Source organism: Sapajus apella, unplaced genomic scaffold (assembly GCF_009761245.1).
Source record: "Sapajus apella isolate SASKATOON/1434 unplaced genomic scaffold, GSC_monkey_1.0 scaffold32, whole genome shotgun sequence".
NCBI classification, from domain to species: Eukaryota; Metazoa; Chordata; class Mammalia; order Primates; family Cebidae; genus Sapajus; species Sapajus apella.
Genome location: NW_022436972.1, coordinates 9,226,181 through 9,248,551, shown reverse-complemented (window position 1 = coordinate 9,248,551; position 22,371 = coordinate 9,226,181). Strand labels below are relative to the sequence as shown.

Sequence of the window (22,371 nt, the reverse complement as noted above, 5' to 3'; positions counted from 1 at the left end):
CATTGGGATTAAAATCTCCTTAAATATAGGTAAAATGTATTAAAACCCATCAAATTCCCATCTGTAACATTCTACTTATACATTTCTCATTTGAACACCAGATATCTGTGATGCAACTTAAAAATAATATTTTCTTTTGGGAGGCCCAGGTAGAAGAATTTCTTAATCCCAGGAGTTCGAGACCAGCATGTACAACACAGTGAGATCCTATCTCACCAAAAAAATCTTAAAAAAAAATTAACTTGGCATGGTGGCATGTGCCTATAATCCCAGCTACTCAGGAGGCTGAGGTGGGAGGACTGCTTGACCCCAGGAGTTTGAGGCTTCGGTGAGCTACAATTGCACCACTGCACTCCAGCCCCGGCAAAAGAGTGAAACCGTCTTTAAAAAAAAAGGCACTTTCTATTTCAGAATGTTTATACCACAAGTAAGTTTCATGCATAAATATCCCACATAGAAATATGTTATAAATGAAATTTTTTCTGTTTTGAGTATTTTTATAAGTAAAAAAAGAAAGTATTCAGATTTAGTCAGTAGATAAAACCAAGAAATGGGCATCTATTTTAAGCACTTTAGAACACGTTATATTAGTCACAGATGCTCATCTGATTGTCTTCTCCTAAGGGAGCAAACATAACTGAATTACCATTGCTTTATGGGTCCTCATGAAAGGAAAATCCACTCCACAATAAGGAATGCTGTCAAGACAACAGTAAAATGCTTTCTTTTTTTACGGAAAATTTTAACATTGTATTTACAGATGTAAGGTGGCAATTTGTAATATTATAGTAAAGATCAGGACAAAACAAAACTACAGAATATATTAACTTTCTGATGACTGCTCAAGCAAAAGCAAAATCTCTCTTACCATCCTGTTGATCCGCACAAAGTCTTCAGGTTTTTTTGCCCAAGGGGGAAGATCAACATCATTTACCACTACTTCATCTTCTCTGACTCCAAGATTATAGCCATTACTGTTGACAAACATCTCTGGTAGGTAGTAGAACTCTGGAATTAGTTCCTATCAGGAATAAAAATGAAGCATATTAAACCACTTTATAAAGATCAGTTGTATGAAACTATTAACTTATAACTTATTAATTATAAATGGAATAAAATAACTTCTTAAAATGAATATTTTATGACTTAATTCTATTCTATTCTTCATTTATTTATTTAAAGATCTGAGAGAGGCATTTCTTGTGAAAAATTTACTTGAAAATTTATGTTTATGATAAATGATATTTTAAAATGTTACCCATTTTCAATCTTATCCTCCCATAAATTAATGAAGAGAAATTAGTATACAAATTAACAACTGTTCACAATAGCATTAGAAAACAAATAGGTAAAGCTATATAACAAGTCTATGTTGTGTAAAAACCTTTTCTGAAAATTAATAAACTATCCAAATTAAAAATCAATTGCCAGTATTTGTAATAGATCACATATTTTCTACTTTTCAACTATACTGACAATTACAATATGTGATTTTTAGAAAGAGATTATAGTTTTCACTTGATAAAGTATTTTTATATCTATAAATGAACACAATAAAAGAGATGATATGCAGTATGATAATCAGTTTTAAATATTTAATGCCTGCCATATAAATGACAGGTTTTCAGTAAATTGGATGCAAAGATAACTTGTGTTATACATAAGTGTAGTGTAAACAACTGGATTTAAGGTGAACTTGTGTTTGATGCACGATGTCTAATTTGAGGTTTATGTTTCTTTAGAATAAATCTGATACAGAAATGAACTAATTTTAATACCCTTAAAGTTTTTGTTTGTTGTTGTTTTTTAAAAAGTTATTGGGAGAAAATTAAAGCAAACTACTACAGTTTTTATATATACCATTTATATAATCTTTTTTCAAATATCAAGATAGGTTTGTAAGGCTATACCTTTATTTGTGTAATATGACCAACATTGATGGCATAGCACCTGAAATTTAACTCTCACTGTAGTCTTTTCTAGGGATTCATAGAAAAAAATTAAAACCACCAGATATTGAGGTCTTCCAGTACACTGAATCCCTAACTTTCTAGAAAAAACATACATAAAATCTTTCTCCTCATGAGTTCTCCCACTAAAACGAACATATCTGTTATAAATGGGTGTTCATTTTAGTAATGCTCTGTGTGAATCTGACCATTACTCTTATGACGATCCCTGTGAACCATAAGAAAAATATACATTTTCATTTTCTCCAGAATTATGGGTGCATCAATGGGTCTCTATATAAGTGATTTTTTTGGATAAATGCAGCTTTGCTTTTTAAGAATCACAGTTTTCTTCTATTTAAATAGAAATCTTTCTAAAATCTTTTACATATTTCTCTGGCATTTATTTATTCATATAGTAAAGGTTTTTAGTACCAGAAACTGTGATGGGTACTCGGGAAACAAAAAATGAGTAAGACACGGCCTTACTGTCAAGTAATTCATAGTCCGGCCCATGGAGCAGATGCAGAACCAGATGGTTGTAACACACAACAGCAGCTGTGGAAGAAGGGAGCTGGGAGGAAACAGCAGGGGACTCTGGGAAAGTCAGGAGAGACTTCATTGGAGATGGACATTGGAGTTGGATCATGGCTAAGATGAAAACCAGGAGGGGGGAGGGCACCCTCAGAGAGTACTATGGGGCGGTGAGAAACTGAGCACAGGAGGAGAATAGGGTATATTGCGGATAGATCAAGACAAAGGAGGGATGAGATGGTGGGAGGCAGATAAGGCCAGATGATGAGGGAAGTTTTCTGAAGGATAGGCTGTTTGGATTTTGTCATATTGGTTATTAAAAACTTAAGTCAAATTTGTTTTATAGCAAGATACTGTGTGACAAAGTAAAGGAGAGATTGGAGAATGGGGAGATATGGAGTGTTATGCATGTGTAGGGAGGGGAAAGGGAGGGAAGAGAGAAGGGAAACTGCTAAGTGTGGAGAGAAAGGGGCCCTACTGTGGAACTTCATCAAAGGGGAAATCTGCAGCACAGCAGCCAGGGTCAGCAGAAAAATGGGGATGAGGAAATAAAGTTGTGGAGCCAAGAGTGTGTAGAAAGAAAGGGAATTAATTACATGGCTCACACCAAGAGCCAAATGTGTATCAACAATAAACTATGTACAAGACAAAGGAAAAAGAGAATTCTAGTGGAATTAATATAAATTAATATAACTTTTCAATGACTCCAATGTGAAAGGGGAAATGGATAAGAGCTGAAAGAAAAACCGTATGGTAGAAAACACGTTTATTTGCCAAAACCGATACAGTTTAACTGAGGGATAAGACAGGCTAAAGGGCGCCTCAGCGATGACTATTCTATCAGCAATGACTATCGTTGAGTTTTATTTCCAGGCTGGGCAAACATGACAGTCACAGAAGGAACAGTTTGGTATGATCGCTGACTGGAGAGGAGAAGTAAAGAATCACTGCTGTTCTCACGTATTGGCACCCACTCAGAAATGCATATTATTATCTTATGACTTCAATGTATTAACGTAAAATATGTAGTTTTCTTCTGCTCTTACTGTGTGGGAAAACATGAGGAATTAGTAAAAGGTACAGAGAAGGCAATGACTATTGCTATTTGCATATGACCTGGTCTTCATGTGACACAATAACACCCCAAAAGGTCCAAAGTGGGAAGGAATGTGAGCTTGTGCAGTTGCTGGGTTGAGAGGGGATTTACATGTACTAGACTAACATAAATCAGGTATTTCCCTTACTGCCCTTCAGCAGTTATTTGTGCTCACCTCCTATCTCTATAATGAGACTGTAGAAGCTTCCTTATAGGCAAAGAGGAATGTATACTTCCACATGTATATAGCAAAACATATTTAGTTTCATTTATCAACTCAAATAGTCTTAATTTATCTTATACCAACTTGGCACTCTATAATGTTTTTCATATATTATTTCTCATTCTTTCCTGTATAAAATATGTGGTCATTATTAACCTCCTTACCACTACAAAGCAATTTCACTGAAAGTCATTAAGTTAGATTCACAAAGGCACAAAAAACATAGGATGTCATATTTATTAATGTGAATAAAGTTTGGGAAAATGCAGTTTTAATATGAATAAAATCTGGACAAATGCAAAGTTTTGAGCCTCATTTTGTGAGGTTTATGTTTTGTTGGCTCCCTCGTAGCTCTTGGTGCTATTCTTTGCATGAGGCAGGTGCTCATTAAATATTAAACTATTAAAGATATTGGATGAAGTTATTTTAATAAGACTAGAAATCTTCTGGGGAATATGCAGATGGTTGGAAAAATGCCACAAGATGGGGAAAGAGTCAATGAAGAACTTTATTAAATAAAAGGGAAAGGATATGAACCCTGAAATGAAATCTGCCTTTTAAGGGGAAACTTTTCTGTTTAACAAAATGTTATCTTGCTTATTCAAGTTATATTTAAAAGGTTCAAAAGTATAAAATAGCTCAATTTAAATACAGAAAAAGTTGATTTTAAAGTTGCCATCAGACTTGTTCCCAAACTGCGGAAGTGGCAGAAGACTAACTTCATTTGCATTTAGGCACTCTAGAAAGAACGGCACTAAAATGTGGCCTCCACCAAAGAACAAGGCAGGCCTAGAAAGATCTGTCTTGATGGTTCTTTAGAAGGGCAGGAGGAAGACTACTCCAGTAGGAACATTCAAGGAGGCTCTAAATGGGGCTAGTCATAGAAAGAAGTAGTGTTACCAGGGCCTTGAGGACAACCTCCTAAGTAAGGATGGTTTCTGTTGGCTCCATTCTTATCAGGCCACCCAAAATGTGGTCATAAATTAGGCCATTAACTAAGATGTTGGTGTAAGCTGTTAGACGCTTGATGTTTGAAGAGACAAAGAAACTCTCCCAGATTTCTCATAATGGGAGCAATCACTAAACAGGCATGTTTTAAACACAGAAACTCTTGAAGCACAGCTTATTTGCAAAGCCCCTAGAGGTTTCAAAACACCAGAGGTATCAGTCACTAAAGCTCTCTTAACCTGAAGTCTAGAGTTGAGGGTAGTCTGGAGTTTTCTGAAGGGGATAGTAGAGGAAGTGAAATCACAAAAAGTCTAGGTGGAGGTAGCTGAAGCAGCAGACTGGGGAATGTTTTGGTCTCAGTTTTATTGTTTTACAATCATGTTTCAAATAGCAATTTTTATTTAATAGTATGTAAACACAAAACATTAGTATAATTTATACGCACAATTCCATTATTGAAAAGATCTGTGGTTTTAAAAATATAAACAAAAGAAGACGAGTGTTTCATCTCTGAGATTCAGCCGGTTATGTGCAAGAAGATGACAATTACTACATCTGTGTGCCAAGGCCAGTAATCAACTTAAATGTTACCTGTGGTCATTCTGTTTTAAAACAGCAGCTAAGATTTATTTTGGTACCTTGCTATGTCTTGGCACTGTTCTAAGTGCTTTACATATATTTTCTTAATCTTCACAAAAAGTTTGTGAAGTAGGTATTCTCATTATTCTCATAGACATGAACACTGAGGCAAAGACTGAGTGGGTAATTTGCTAACGGCTGCACTGCAAATAGGTGGTAAAGCCAAAAATCAAGACCAGATACTTTAAATCCAGGTTTCCTGCTCTTACGTTCTGTATTCTGCCTTTTAAAATAGCAACCCAGTCACTCTATATGACTTTACTCTGTCTTAATTTCTGCATAGCAATGATTATTTTCTCCATTTATTAATGTATGCTTGCATGTCCCATCATAATAGAAATCCCAAGAAAGTGGGGACCTTGTCTATCTTGCTAAGAATGGTGCCTAACATATAATATGCATTCCATAAATATTTGTGAAATTAAAAATGAATCAAGATTACTATGTGTTTACTATATCCTAAATTTCAGGCATTGAAATGCTGATTAAAAACTTTGCAGGCCTTGGCCTGGTTTTCAAAGTGTGATTCTTTCTCTCTCTCTCTTTTTTTTTTTAAATGCAGTTTTGCTCTGTCACACAGGCTGCAATGCAGTGGTGTGATCCCAGCTCACTACAACCTCCACTACAACCTCCACCTCTTGGGTTCAAGCAATTCTCGTGCCTCAGCCTCCTGAGTGGCTGGGATTTCAGGTGTGTGCCATCATGGCTGGCTAATTTTTGTATTTTTAGTAGAGATGGGGTTTTGCTATGTTGGCCAGGCTGGTCTCAAACTCCTGATCTCCAGTGATCCACCCACCTCTGCCTTTCAAAGTACTGCAATTACAGGTATGAGCCACCACACCGGGCTCAATATATGTTTTTTAAAGAAGAGGAATCTCACAGCTACCAGTGAGTTGAAGATAAAGGAGGAAGCTGGGCAGGCAGTAGCTCTGGGACTGTCCCCCTAAAAGTTAGTTTCTTGATATGTAACAAGGTGGTGATGTCAGCTATGAACTCTTAGGGAGATGTGAGGATTAAATGAAGTAATTTTTTAGAAAACAATGCATTTTATAACTTTATATAAAATATATTCTACAAGCTACTGCTCTGTCAATTTTTTTAAGGGCACAGATGAAAAATACTACTTCTGAGTCTAGAGTTTACGCAGTACCAAAGTGCATCCTGTAATTCAGTAAAAAATTCTGTCACTTTGGATGTTTGTGTTTCAATAAATAGCTATGTAGACAGTTCAGATGATGCAAGTATTTTTAAAAAATGTGGAGAAAAAAGTAGCTCACAGCAGTCTGAGTTATGTGAGGCATGCAAAAACTCATCAGGTCCAGAGAGACGTGAGTATGGGACATCAGTAACTCGTGGTGTTGCCTCCTCAACCCAAGCCTGGGGAGCAATTGTTTGAAAAAGCATTTTGTTTCTGACCAGCTGCCTTACTCATTATCTTCATGTTCCTGAAATCTGTGATACAAAGAACAATGTATAGCCAATGGCTTATCTTACTTTAATGTAAATTCTTGGTGAGCAACTTAGGACCTGCCTCTTCTTTTTTTTTTCTTAAAAACCCATTTACGATTGCTGCTAATTGAAGTATATATTCAGGGCAACTTGCTATGTTACGGAGTGACCATTCTTAAGCTTTCAGCTCAAACAAACTTTACACTTAATCTTATTTTCTGAATATGGTGATTTAAAGTTGACATATATATATATATGTATATATATATACACACACAGTCTAACATATATTACCTAGACTAATCAAATGTATTTTATAAATTGCTTGCTCATGAGATTTTGGTTTATGTCTAAATGCACAATCAGACTATAGAGAATGGTACAAATCAAACCAGTACTTGAAATATTTTTAAAATTGATCACTCACAGGTTTCTCATAGATGGCTGTAACAGTCCTCCCACCCCACCAGCCCTCTGGCATCTCCACTAAGTTTATCACTCCTCCCATAAAGAGGTGGAGTCTATTTCCCCTCTCGCTGAATATGGCCTGGCTTGTTTCAACACACAGAATGTGACAAGGTGACATTGCAAGGCTTCTTAGTGTAGCCTAAGAGTTAAGAGGCCTGGCAGGTTTTGCTTTAGTCCTCTTAGAAGCCAGTTACCACACGCAATAGTGTGGCTCCCTTGCTAGAGAAACATGTGACAGAGGCAGACATGCTCAGGCAGTTCCTGGCTGTCCCAGCCATGTCAGATGAGGCACAAGACATGTCAGTTTATAAAGCCACTGTAGATTCTGTGGCCCAGTCAAGCTGCCCTACTGTCACTGTGTAGCTTAGAGGTGAGCTGTCCTTTTTGAGCCTTAACTCTGATTGCATAATTGTCAATGAATAAATAGTTGTTTTAAGCCTATAGGTTTTGGGGTGATTGGTTACAAAATAAAAAATGACCAAAACAGAAATTGAATCCTCAAAGTGGAGTGCTAGTAATAAGAGGGATTTAACACATGATTCTGGCTTGGGATGGGACGGCTGGCAGAAGAGGGAGGGATGGTGAGGAGACTGGTGGGGTCTGGAAGATCAGTAAGGAAGTTGTTATTGGAAGCAGCTCCTCTTCAGAAGTGGTGGAAAATTAACATTGTCTTCTGCAATAGTTTCAAAGACAGAAAAAGTACCTAATAAGCATGTGTTTCTGACTAAGATTTCCAGGCAGAATGCTGAAAGTGACCAGTGGTTTCATCTAATGGTGTAAGCTATGCAAGAAAGATATGCTATGCAATGAACTCAGGAAGAAACTGTTCAGTTTTGAAGCAGTATTTCAAGAAACAGAAGGGCCTAGGACAATCTCTTCAATTGGCAAAAGAGTCTCAAAATGAGAAATAGGTTCAAGATGAAGATCAATTCCAAGGTGCTGCAAGTAAAATATGGCCACAGAATAAAGCTCAAATCGAGGATGTGGCTGTAAAACCATTTTACAAAAGTTAAAATTTAAGGTAGTGTTTATCAGACCTGCTCAGCTACACAGAGTGATTTGCTAGAGAAGGGGATTCTTAGGGCATTATCAACAGTATCCTAATTCATAGCTTGAAAGAGAGACTCCTGTTCCAAAAGGACTTGTGAGTATTAGCTTTTTAAAATTTGATACAAAGAAAGGCTACACAGTTTTAAAACTATAGTACCAACTTGGGCATATGAGGCTTTGGCCCTAACTTTCTATGGGTCAGAAAGCATGCAGAGAAAGATACTCAGCTGCAAACCATGGTTATTTCTCCTGGAAACAAAGGAACGCTTCAGAGGGCAAAGCCAATATCCCAGAGGAAGTGACCAGGAGCCATGGAAATTAATGAATTAGGTAGCCAAGCCCAGATAACAGACCTGGGGCCTAATCCATGGACAGTCCCTGTCCCTGCGGTCTGGGTAATTGCCAACTTGTGCCTGGCTGGATTTCAGAATTGCTATGAACCATTGACTGCTAGGTACCTTACACATTCTCCCCTTTTTGAATGGAGTGTCTACTGAAGTTTAACTCTTCCTGTCTTGCTACCACATGCTGTGTGTACATGGGACAGATAATTTGTCTTTTTAGTTCCCAGGTCTCCAAATTAGGAATTGCTGTATCTTATCTGTATCTGGAGCTGATGTAGACATCAAGATACTAGGTTTTCAGCCTGATAGAGATACTGGGATTGGGCTTGCGGGGAACAAATTAAGTATATTTTATATGTAGGAGGAATGTGAACTTTGACCAGAGAGAGGATTGTGATAGATTGCTTCTAAAGATGGGCATAGTAATCCCTCGAACCTCAGTGTCCTCTTGAAATGTGACTTTGCCACTCATCTCATCAGGAAGTGGACTCCATGTCTACTCTCCCTTAATCAGGGCAGGCCCCATGACTTGCTTTAAGCAACAGAATGTTGTGGAAGTAACATGCTGTGACTTTCGGGCCTAAGCATGAAATGGCCTTGCAGCTCCCATTTTTAAAATCCTCTTGGATGTGAAGCAACTTAAGTAACTGGATGGACTCTGTGCTAGTTGTGGCTTCCTCTTTACCTGCCTGAGTGTGAACTTAAGTGAATCACTTATTATCTGTGAACCTTCTTCACAAAACAGGGATACTGACTGCTACCTCATAGGATTGTTTCAAGGACTGTATCAAACGACCAATACAAAACATGTTTGAAAACTATTCAGTATTGTATTTAAAAATGGGTTTACTTTTATAATGTGTAAGTGGACTCCTACAGAGGCACATCAGACACTAGATTGCCTATTTAAGATAACTGCTGTTCTGCTGACTTTGATAAATTTCTGTTAATCAGCTTCTTCTTAAGGAAAACGTCCAAGTAGTTTAAAATTTCCTAAATGAAAAACAGTGCAGAAAAACACCAAATATTATTAAAGAAATGGCAAAATGAGCATTATAGCAGGCATTTTGTGTCTATAAATGTGATTTCTAGTTTATTTTAGCAGGTACACCAAAATCCAATGGTATAGTTAATAGTATTATATACATTCTGTCAAAAAACAAGAAAATATCCTCACATGCAATTTCTAATTTATAAGCTTATGGCAAGCTCAAGCTGCTGAGAAATTGGACCTGAAAGTATGTCTTAGAATGATAGAAGACCACTATTAACACTATCATAATTGTATACCTAGTGCATCAAATCTGACATTTCAGTTTAATATATTTTGCTGAGAGAGCATACCATTTTATGGCTTCCTAGTGAAATCAAATCCAATCCAGACGTTTTCACTTTTCTAATATAATTCATTGCAAGGTTTTAAAGCTGCCATCTCTTTTCTTCTGTTTTTTTCAAAAGACTGATGCCCTGGCATTCATTAATTCCACAAGAGCTCATAATGGGTCAATGAGTCAGTGGCGAGCACCTCCATTAACTGTATTAATTTACACTGTGTCACCTTAATGGCATTTTGTCACAGCTACCTTTTCTGACATCTACATAGCTATTCAAAAAGTAATATAACAACTTTTGAAGGTATTAAGGAAAATTAGTGTAAGAACTTCAGTAAGTTGAATGTCACTGTTACCAAGACTATGCTAGAGGAAAGAAATTTTAAAAATAATAATAAAGTAAAAAGTAACTGGTCTGACTCAACTCCAGAGACCTCTCTCCTGAAAGGTCACTTCAGCAGCACTCCTCCTTCCCAGCTTGCGTTCATTAGCACAGGAAGAGACTGACATTAATAGAGACAGACAGAATAAAACCATCTACTACATCCTAGTTCTCTTATATGATTATCTAAGTTAGCAGACACTGCAGAGATACTTTCCTTCTATGGAAATGGAAACACACTACCTTAAAAAAATATCAAATGCTGTGTTTTAACAGCTTAGAAATAAGAAATACAAACATTAGGTTTTAACACACAGGTAGCAAAACAATCACTATTCTTAGTAACATATTTTTTTCTCTGATAAATCAGGTTTAATCATTAATTTAGAAGATTCTCAAGTTAGCACTAGTTATTGCCCAAAAGTCTTATCTTCTCTTTAACAACCTGGTCCTGAGAGCCTCAAATTCCAATGCTACAAAAGGAAATATAAATATGTTTGATTGGACACACACACACACACACACACACGCACACGTGCACGCGCGCGCGCGCGCGCGCGCACACACACACACACACACACACACACACACACACACACACTGAACCATAACAAAGCTAAGAAGGCTAAGAAACCATACTTGCAGTGCAACCTTCTGCAGTTTCAAAGATCTTTTTCAAATCAATAAGAAAAAGACATATGACCCAACTCAAAAATGGGCAAAATATACGAGTCAGTTTACATGTCAATAAATACAAGAAAAATGCTCAACTTTACGAAAGAAAAAGCAAACTAAAACAAAGATAACTTCATTTTTCACTTGCCAGACTAGCAGAAGTTCCACTGTTTAATACAGTAGTGATGATGGGTGTGGGCAGTATGTGGAAGGAGGCACCCTTGCACACTGCTGTAGGGAGTGAATTCTCATCTTTGAGGATGATAGTTTGGCGATATCTTAAAGAATAAAAAAATGTATATATTCTTTGAGCCATCAGTCCCATAAACAGGAATCTGCCTGCATGTATATATGAGTCCATCAGGATGTCTGTGTAAGGGTGTTCACTACAGCCTTGTGTTTCATGGTAACAACCAGGGAGAAAGACAGACTCTCCATCAATAGGAGATCGCATCCATAAATTATTGTATACATGTAGCATGCAGCCTTAAAAAGAAAGTCAAGCTATCTAAGATGTATTATCATATAATATGAAAGGTTCACGAGTGGTGGGAAGAGAGCTGAAAATGAGAGCAGTCTGTGTAATGTCAAGCTCGGGAAATGAGCTTCTTATGAACTAATTAAGTCTTTGGGGAAAAAAAAGCTGCATGTTTGTGTTCAGTACAGCTGCTTGAGGATAAAAAACAAAAAAACCCTCCCAAGTTAGTGATAGCCACCTTGGTCTTTGTCCTTGATGATGTGACCCCAGGAGCCCCCAAGCAATTAGTAATAAAATGTAAATGTTTCTGAAAAGGTTTTGAAGAGGAAAAAGCCTGGTACAGGGCATTGGTTATCAAAGACTGGTGCCATAAAGCATCAATGAAATTCTTAGGATAGGAAGTGAAATCTAAAACTATATATAAAAATGAGAATGACTGACCCCAGCATGTGTGTGGGCATGTGAGGCTGGAGCTCTGAAGTAAGTTGAAAAGCCAGTTTGTGTGTGTGTGTCTGTGTGTGTGCGTGTGTGTGTTGATGTCAAATCAGAGTGAGCAGGCATATTCATTTGAAATTGGCTGATATAATATGGATATAGCTCTGAGTTAAAATATAAATAATCTTAACTGCAATAAGAAGCCTTCAATTATAGGTAAGAACATTTAATTCACATAGAAAATATCTGAGTGCTTTTTATGAACATTGTGTGAATTCTGGATACTACTATTCAATGGGAGCCTGTGGACTCCCATTTTCTGTATTAATTCTCAAAGTGTTATTATATAAGAAACAGACTCCCTCCCTGACTTCACTGGTAACAAATCAGTTTAAATTATGGCTTATGGATATTTTTGAGTTTAATTCTCAGCAAAGTTGTAAGACTGTTAGTACTTCAAAGCTTAATATAGTCAGGATGCATATTAAATTTTCTTACTTTTTTACAAATGTGAGTATGTTGTATGCATATTCATTTATGTAAAGTTTGACAGCAACAAATAAAACACATAGATATGTTACACTCTACTCGGCTCCAATTCCGTTATTTTCTGCTTTGGAGAAATACTGAACAAAACTTGTATTCATCCAATTATAGTTCAGTAACACTGAAATTGCCTTTTATAAAATTTTTGCAATAGAGAAACATAAATATGTAAATGACAATTTTGATTTTAACTCACTACCTTTTGTTAGTTTAAGATTCTAAATGGAATGATACCATAACATTTTTATACTGAGTGACAGTAATGGGAAAAAAATGTGCCTGAAGAAAATGAGATTAAAATAAGAAACACATTTACCTATGTAATAATCTGGCCATGTAACCTTATTATTGGGAAAAATATGAGACAAATGAGAGAACAATATATATTACTGCTTTGAATACAATGTTTTTCTTTCTTAAAACAAGAGCCCATATAAATGAATAACAAATCTCTGTATTTAACAATAGTTAAGCAGTACCAACTGTAAAATTACTCTGCTGTCTGGCTGTTCCTGGATATTGTGTGCATGTTGGTTTAATCTAACGTGTATTGTTGCATAGTATCCCCAGGCACAGTCAAGTAAAAGCTAAGGCTATACAGAAAAGCCTACATTTTAAATGGGTCTTGTCATTAATGCTTTATTAATTGCCCCAGGCTACGCAAACCCCAAGCCAGGCAAGCTATAACAATATGACACATTAAGGTCAAATCCAATTCCTGCTGTGTTTTATGGAATGGACCAAATATTGAGTTAACAGCAGGAAAGGCAATTTATAGGCTTTTCTTTCCATCTCCTGATTATTCCATCTAAATTAGATAGGAATGTTTTGAAATAACAAAAACACCTTCACTGAGTAATATAAAAGAATTTTCAATTATTTTCTATAATGTTCAAAATTATTTCCTTTAAGGTTAGAAGTACCATATAATTTTAACATGATGGAACAAAGCTGCAATATAAAATGTCTTATACATACTCACTTAAAAAATCAAAATTTCCACATATTTTGAAATTTAATGTTTATCAACAAATGAAAGAGCCTACCTTTACATCAGAAGTATCTCTCTGACTAGTTCTCCAAGACCTTGCAACTGACGAGAAGGTTCGATCTGGATGATCAAATTTTCCATCGTTTGCATTGAGGAAGAAGGTTGTGAAAGGTTCCTAAGCAAAAAACAGAATCAGAAGTTTGACCACTCTAAACACAGCTGCCCTCGTTCCTTTGTGAAACATGACTATTAAAACTCCTGAAGATGTGGAAACAAAGCAGGGTCCTAAAAAGATGCCCCCAAGTTAAGGCAGTAGGATATGCCTGTCTGCGCTTGACTAGGCCAAGGCAGCAGTTGCCAGTCTGCAACTTTGGCAGGTCGTTTTGCTTCTGGCCTTCTGATCTGTGAAATGAAGGGGTTCCCGTGCTCAATGATTTTCTGATAAGTGATTTTGCATCAATGACAATTCGTAAGTTGGATTTTTCTTTCTAATAATTAAGGCTATACATACTAACATTGCAAAAAGAAAAATCACTCTGATACTGATCACTGCAGTGTGGAATTAGGTAGAGAGTGTCCATTTTAGATTACCTGTGAAAGACTACAAAAGTGTTAGTTCCACCTCATGGTCTGATGATGTTTTTAAAATGCAAATCCCTGGTTAAAATCCTTCAACAGCTCCTGGCAGTGATTAGGAGAAAGTCTAAACTACTTAATTTGTTTTACAAGAGCCTGTATGATCTGGAACCTGCTTAACTCGTATCTCTCACCATTCTTTGCTTCACATTCTAAAATCTTGCCATACTACTCTCATCTCTTGTCCTTTGTATGTGATGTTTCCTAGGCCAGGTACAAACTTACCCATTTATTTCACTATTCTGACCTGGCTAAATTCTTTTTATCCTTTAAGATTCAGCCATGATGTCATTTTCTCCTGAAAAACTTTCCTTGCTCTATCATGGCTCTCCATTATGCTCAAATAGCAATCTGTATTTCTTCAAACATAACGACAACATTTATCACAGAGCTTTTAATTGATTGTTACTGTTTACATTCCCCACTATGAGTAGGTTCCCTATCTTACTGTTTTTTTTTGTTTGTTTGTTTGTTTTTTTGAGACGGAGTTTTGCTCTTGTTACCCAGGCTGGAGTGCAATGGCACGATCTCGGCTCACCGCAACCTCCGCCTCCTGGGTTCAGGCAATTCTCCTGCCTCAGCCTCCTGAGTAGCTGGGATTACAGGCACGCACCACCATGCCCAGCTAATTTTTTGTATTTTTAGTAGAGACGGGGTTTCACCATGTTGACCAGGATGGTCTCGATCTCTTGACCTCGTGATCCACCCGCCTCGGCCTCCCAAAGTGCTGGGATTACAGGCTTGAGCCACCGCGCCCGGCCCTATCTTACTGTTTTATCTCCAACACTTAGAACAACTCCTGGTACACAGAAGTTGCTCAATATACAATCTGTTGAATGAAGAATAAAGTAAGTACAAAAGAGAGAAGATAAACTAGTCCTTTTTGTATTCTGTGACTATTATCTTTGGGTAACATGGTGTTTGCCACCCAGTACATGTTCCTATAGCAGAAAACTAGGAATAACTTTATTGCAATCCCAATACATTTAATTTTAATGCTTTTTTTTTGTAATTCTTAAGTTGGGAGTTCTCATGCTGGGAGTTCTTAGGTTGTTCTTATGTTTTTAATGTCACTAAATTTGCCTCCAAGTTTAAAATGATTAAATAACATTCATTTCTGCTAAGGATTTCTTAACTGCAATTATAAGCAAAGATAAATTTGTATTTCCTTTTCCCTGCTTTAATTCTTCTCTCTCAAGTCTAGGACAAATGACGTGTCATTCTCAGGTTCAATAATATTAAGAAACCTACATGACATTTTCTAAAATATTTTAGTCCTTTTTCTTTAATAGGTAATCTCTGTTCATTCCTATGTATGTTTTAAATATTAATTCGTCCCCTTGAAATCCCCTTCTGCCACTAGCCTTAAGAGCTGACTGTTGGGGTAAAGGCAACAAATGCTGATCTTCCTCAATATCTCCCTGAAATGTAGTATGGCCAGATGGCATCAATTCTGTAAACTTGTAATATGTTGCCAATATTTCATGTTCATTGTTGGATGAGAGAAAAAGGTGATGAAAGAGATAAGATCAAGAATGATATAACAATATACAAGTAAGGGAGACATTATCGATTCACCTGAAAATCAGATACACATGCAAGAATTCCATATTACTGTTTAAGATTTTAAGTGATACGAGAACCAAATAAATGTTACTGAAATTAAGTTAGAAAAAGTTGTATAACATGTCTTTCACTAATTTATTTGCTTTTCAGATGTTTAATTCACTATTAAAAATAAGGTAGTGAAAACAATATAGCTGATCACTAAATTATATTATTTAAAATGGGGGTATAAAAATTCTAGATGTAGCAATGGTAAACTGAATAAAATATGACAGATTCAAGTTTGAATCTTGGTGGAACTATTTACCTATCTTGGGCGAGTTACTTAACCTTAAGTCACTATGTCAAGTAACTGTCTCCATTCTTTCATCTACGTAAACTGGGAAGGACAATACCTTGGGGGAATTATGGGATTAAATAAGATTAAATGAAATAACATAGAGAAAGCTTGATGTATCTTACCTGACACAGGGTTATAAAAATGACTACCAGCTTTACACACTTTACCAAAAGTATTCATTGTTGGACTTTCCACCAGACTGCCAGTTCCTTAGGCCTTAGTAATCTCTCTATCCTTAGCCCCAAGCACAGCACATAGCTAGTAATGTTTACTAAATGTTTGTTTAATATGCCTAAACATACAAGGTATTGTTGGGAGATGGGGCTATGGTGGGTGAGAGTAAGATATGCGTTTTCTTTTCAGTTCTTAACTACTAGTAGGTTTGATCAAAAAGTTGTACTTCAGAACCCACTTTATTATCGCAGGATGCTTATGTAAGGCATTTAATTTTCACTGTAGGTAGTGGGCAGAGATTAATTTAGAGGGATCAGGCCTGTCTCCAGGTTTTTTAACCTATTAAACAGATGTGAGTGAAAACCCATTTACACATGCAAAGCTGTACTTCTTATCATCAGCGACTAAAAGCTGATCTCTACCTCAACCTAAATTATAAAATCCTGTCTAGTTTTCAACTCTTAACAAAGACATGCCAAGAATAGCACAGATGAGCTCAGTGAAAAGAAATCTTAAAGAATGACATTTATTTTCAGTAACAAAGTTATGAATGAGTCTGGTGGCACCCAAAAGCAGTGAATATTGAATTCCACATTTCAGTGTTTTAAGTAGCTTTTAAAAAGATCTGATTAACAACTGTTTTAGGGTCACATACTACATTACTGACATATATTCCCATTATTCCTGAAGGCCTCCAGCTGCTACAGCGGTAGAGTACTAATAGAAATTGATAACCTATTTGTTTATAAGTAAGTATTGATCTTTCAAGCTCCGATTACCGTGGAGATTGCTTTTTTTCCATGTGTTTCCCTTTTACCTTCAAGGCACAATGCAAAGCCTTTCTTTTTCATTGGACTCAAGTCTGACTAACCTAGAGGATCAGGTGCTATATTAAGCTTAAATAACTTTTATATTTATTTGCCTACCACCTGTCGATTGAGCCATTTTCCATGTGTACCTCAACAGATTGGACATTTTACCATTACATTAGAGAAGCTTTAGGCATGGGAGATAAGACGAATAAATGAAAAAAATAGTAATTTCAGAAATTGTAATTCTGGAACTCATTAGGCTTTAAAAAGTTCAGGTTAGGTCCCGCAATATAAATGGCCAATGGCAGACTTTCGTCTCCTAATTACATGTACTCCAATGTCACTTCATATCTTCCAACCCTTTCTCAGTGATGGAAAACTAACTCACCTGGCCTGCACAGAACAGTAGCTGTTCTTCTGTATTCTATCATACCATTTCGTCCCCTCTGAAGACACTAACAGCCTTTTATTGCTTTTGGATGATTACAGATCAACTAATTCCATCGTGGACATCTAATGCTGTTTCCCTGCTACCTCTTCTCTTTACTCGACTTCTTAATTCCTCTGTCTTACATGATTTTTGCTTAGTCATCTCATAATAATCTTTTAAGTCCTTTGCTTCCTATAGTTCTGTTCTTTTCTTCTTTTCCTTCTCTTCATTCCATTAGAGCCCAAAACAAACCTCATTTATGGGAAATAGGTAGTGCCTGGGACATAACTATAGCAAAGAAAAGATGTATATTTGAAGTGACAGGAAGCATAATAAAAATCAAAGGGAAGGGAAATAACAGCTACTAAGCACTTTCTATGCCAGGCTCTGAATTATCTAAGTTAACTGAATTCCCTCTATCGCCCTTCAGAGTAGGTCTAATTATTCTCCTTTTACATCTGAGAAAATTCAAGGTCACATTCTAACAAATGAAGGAAACACTATTTCTACTGGCCTTTGCCTAATTCCAGAAGTTTATTTTCTCCTATTTCTTTTCCAAGAACCAAAAGGTATCTTTTAGAATCTTCCAAAGGTTTCTACTAATTAACCTATGTACCTACAACACACTAGGCTCTTGGTTAAGTATTCCTCATCTTCCTCTGAGTAAATGTGCACTGTCCTTAATGCATCAATATTCAAGACAAACACAATATTTTATTAAGTAGCACTATCTTTTGGTTTTGGTTACAATACTTGCAAAAATGCTTCTACTATACATATCTACTTTTAAAGATACATTGTGCTTTAAAGAGGCTTTAGGGTAAGCTTTCAAAAGAAGCCATAAGTTACACAGAAAGTTTCAAATTCTAGACATCACTTCCTTGGAATTATGATGAAATATTTGACAAATGAGTTTTGAACAAGAAGGCTGAATATACTGAATTTGGAAGGTGAACAAGTTACTGAGTGATCAGCAAATTAGGGAAAAATATTTAATTACTTCTGTATAGATGTTATATGTCTAGGGTAGGATGTGAAGTAAAAACATTCCAAGTAAAATGTGTCTTTCAATATTAATATCTGAAGAAACTCCAAACTCTGCTATAAGTTTATTCATGATTTGCCCAATGGCAGCTTTCAGGAAAATAGCCTTTTCAGAGTCTCATATTGTAGACAAGTGATTTCACTGGTAGTTTGTTTAAAATAATATTTTTAATTTAAAGTAATGAAGTACATAGTTAATTATTAAAGTAATTATTATTGTTGTCATACTAGGTACATTGAAAAAAATAACAAGTTTAATGACTTTAGGTCTAAAAGGCCTAACACTTATTTTAATCTGTATTTTATTTTTGTGAACAAATTCTTAGTGATACAAATTTTAATGCATTTTCTATTTCATAAACTCCTTGGAATGGGAGTGAGGAAATCACAATTCTCTGGAACATCAGGTTAAACACTTAGTAAACCATTGGACTGACACTTTTATTTATAACCACATGACATAAGATATTTGGGCTGAGTCCCCATGGAAGCAGTCTTAGTGATCTGTCCAAAACAGTTGCCACTAGCCACATGTCACTATTGAGCACCTCAAATGTGGCTATTTCAAATTGGGATGTGCTGTAAATATAAAATACACTCTGAATTTCAAAGACTCAGTACCCTCCCTCCAAAAATATAAAATGTAAAATGCCTCACTTTACATATTTATACTGGTTACATGCTTAAATGATAACATTTTGGATATAGTAGATTAACAAATATATTTATTAAAATTAATTTCACCTGTTTCTTTTTTACTTTAAACGTGGCTACTAGAAACTTTAAGTCACATGGTAGTTTACATTATATTTCTGTTGTGCAGCACTGCTATACACAAGGGCATGCATAAGATAAATATGTGTAGAATATTCTGGCATACTCTTGCAGAGATTCAAGTTTGAATTTCATTTTGCTGGAAGAATAAATCAACTTAAGGATAAATTCTGAGTTATGATTTGAGAAAGTGTTTAGCTGATTAGGGATAGATGAGGTTAACTTAAATCAGGTTCTTGATAACAAGCATTTTTGTGGAGTCACACTTGAAGAAGCCTTGTAAATCTAGCTTCAGACTAACTTGATTAGGTAAAAAAAAACAGTGAATACCACTTTATGTATTTCAAAATACTATCACCTACATATTCTCATTTAATTCTCCCAACAACCCATTTGATAACATTTTCTCAGAAAGGACTCCTGCCTCTTTTTTCTCAATCCCAAAGTACCTACAAGAGGTGTCTTGCTCCCTCCATGATGGTGGCTCACTAAGGCAATGACTGTCATTGACGGGACCTGAGGTGGTGTGAAAAGGCCTCTAAGAGTGAAAATCTCTGGTTTCAATGTTTTCTTTTTTCTTTTCTTTTTTTTTTTTTTGAGGCAGAGTTTCACTCTTGTTACCCAGGCTGGAGTGCAATGGCGCGATCTCGGCTCACCACAATCTCCGCCTCCTGGGTTCAGGTAATTCTTCTGCCTCAGCCTCCTGAGTAGCTGGGACTACAGGCACGCGCCACCATGCCCAGCTAATTTTTTGTATTTTTAGTAGAGACAGGGTTTCATCATGTTGACCAGGATGGTCTCGATCTCTTAGCCTCGTGATCCAACAGCCTTGGCCTCCCAAAGTGCTGGGATTACATCAATGTTTTCTAAAAATGTCCTTTGCTAACAGTTTTGGAGGTCCCTTTGAGAGTTCCATGTGGACTAACCTGATGAACTCAAATTGACTGTGTAGCTTAGTAAGTATATCTCATGGGCCACTTAAGCCCAGGTATATCTTTTCTTGGCTTCCAGGGAGGCTCCTAGGCAGCAAATAGAACTTGAACTTTAGTGCCTTTTTTTCCCTGGTTTTGAAATGTACTCCTTCTGCTGACTTTTGTGTTTGTTTCTGGTTCTGCACAGCTAAAAAGTAATTTTCACTGTCGGCAGTAATGATTGAGAATTTGGTTTTGTTTTTATGATTTGATCATTTGGTGGCCAGATAACCTAATCAATTAGTTTTTTTGGTATTCTTGTCTGTTTGCCTATTTGTGAGTTAAAATCAATTAAGAGCATATTTTATGTCCATTATAAAGAAAGCCAGCTCTTTTGAGATTTTGACAACTAAATTTTTGTGTCTTTGTTCAGTTTTGACCTATGGCTGAAAATGCAGGATGGAAGTTATAAGCTCTTCAGGTGTCCGTGTATCTGGAATTTGAAAAGCATTTGCCTCTTGTGAGTGTGAAGTATTTTCCTACCTCTGGAATTATTATCGCTGAGAAACTAAAGATGCTCTGTTCTGATTGCTTTATAGAGATAAATAAGCACTGATACAAATCTAATATTCTCAAAATTAACAGAAAATTTAAAAATAGAACTTCTATAATTTAAAAGTTCTGGATTTAAAAAAGCATTTCTTAAGAAACTTAGAAGTTTCTTAGAAACATTTTAATGAAAGAATCCAAGTTCACATAATTAAGGTGAATGCTTGGATACATTAGACAGATTTAATAACTTTGGTCTAAAAATAGTTTTATGTCTTTTCCTTTAGTTTATCGTTACAGAGTTTATTTTTAAAAACAAGACTTGGGTTTGTTTTCTCAAAAAACTAGTTAGTCCAGACTTTTTTTAACATCTTATGCTGGTGTAAAATTATGAAAGAGATAAAATTTGTACCCAATTAAACAATCATAATTCTGACAAAATTTTTCTTAACAAAAATAATTGTTTGTAGTTTGTCACCTATCAGTGGTTTACAAGTTACTTAAAATATACTCATACTAAATTTCTGTAGAATGTTTATCTTTTGCCCATAATGGAGAGAATGTTTAGGGAAGACCTACAAACTAGAGCTGTCATTTAGGTTTAGGGAAAAAAATATTCTCAAAGACAGGAGATGCAGTCTCATATACTCTGCTTTACCAATGAGTTTCTAGGGCACATCAGCCTCATACAATAGACTGGTCTGAGGTGTATCTTAGGAAGGGGAGAAAAAATGATTAAGAGATTTAATGCAGCATTCTAAGTACTCCTCAGTCACTTTCAGTGCTCCTATCTAGACCAGAATCGAGAAGGCAAGAATAAAGGAAACAGATTTGTTAAGAGCCTTTGCAATAATCTAGGTGAGAGTCAATGGGAACCAAAATTAAGGAAAGTGCCAGAGTTAACAGAGAAAAGGAGACAGAGATACTTAGTTGGTAGAATCTGTGGATGTCTGGTTGGATGTAAGAGGTTGGAAAAATAGAGACAATATCTAAGAAAGCTTTCCTATTTCTAGATTGGGCAGCTGAGTGAATAATCATGGCATTTAACCACAGCAGGTTCATGAGGAAAATGAGGAGTTAATTTTTTGAAATGCTGCGTATGAGACTGTGAGGCGTTCAGGTAGAAATGTCTAGCAGGCACTTGGAAACACACGCCAGGAACCCATGAGAAATGTTTGCAAAGAAGACAGAAGCTGGAAATCACTAGCCTACAACTGAATGACACAGCCCAGCTGAAGTATAAAGAACAATCCTGGGGAATAGGCACATCAAGGAAAAAGAATCTGAGCAGGAGACTGACTAGAACAGTTAGGACGACAGGAGTAAAACCAGGAGAGGATATTGTAAGAGGAAACAAAAGAAAATTTCAAGGACAGAAGATGAGCAATGGTGTGGAATGCAAGAGACATGACAGGTAAGAAATGGGAAGCTCTATCTCCATAATATGTGACCTCCCCCAAGACAATTCAGTAAAGCGGTAGGTGTGGAACTGGAATCAGTTAGGCTAAAGACCGAATGGGAGGTGATAAAGTAGAGGGAACACATATAGTGAGCTGCAGGACAGCAGAGGTTGTGCTTTCAGGAATCTGACTAGGTG

General features: G+C 36.3%; 1 protein-coding gene across 16 annotated transcripts in view; it reads right to left on the bottom strand.

Annotated features, from left to right (window-relative positions):
* Positions 1–22,371, bottom strand: part of NBEA (neurobeachin) — a 713,110-nt gene that overhangs the window by 63,561 nt on the left and 627,178 nt on the right. For all 16 annotated transcript variants that reach the window (XM_032294855.1, XM_032294857.1, XM_032294861.1 and 13 more), the window contains 2 exons: positions 13,594–13,713; positions 869–1,021 (listed from right to left, as the gene is read on the bottom strand). In XM_032294855.1, the coding sequence (XP_032150746.1) occupies positions 869–1,021; positions 13,594–13,713 (273 nt within the window). The remainder of the gene's footprint in view (positions 1–868; positions 1,022–13,593; positions 13,714–22,371) is intronic.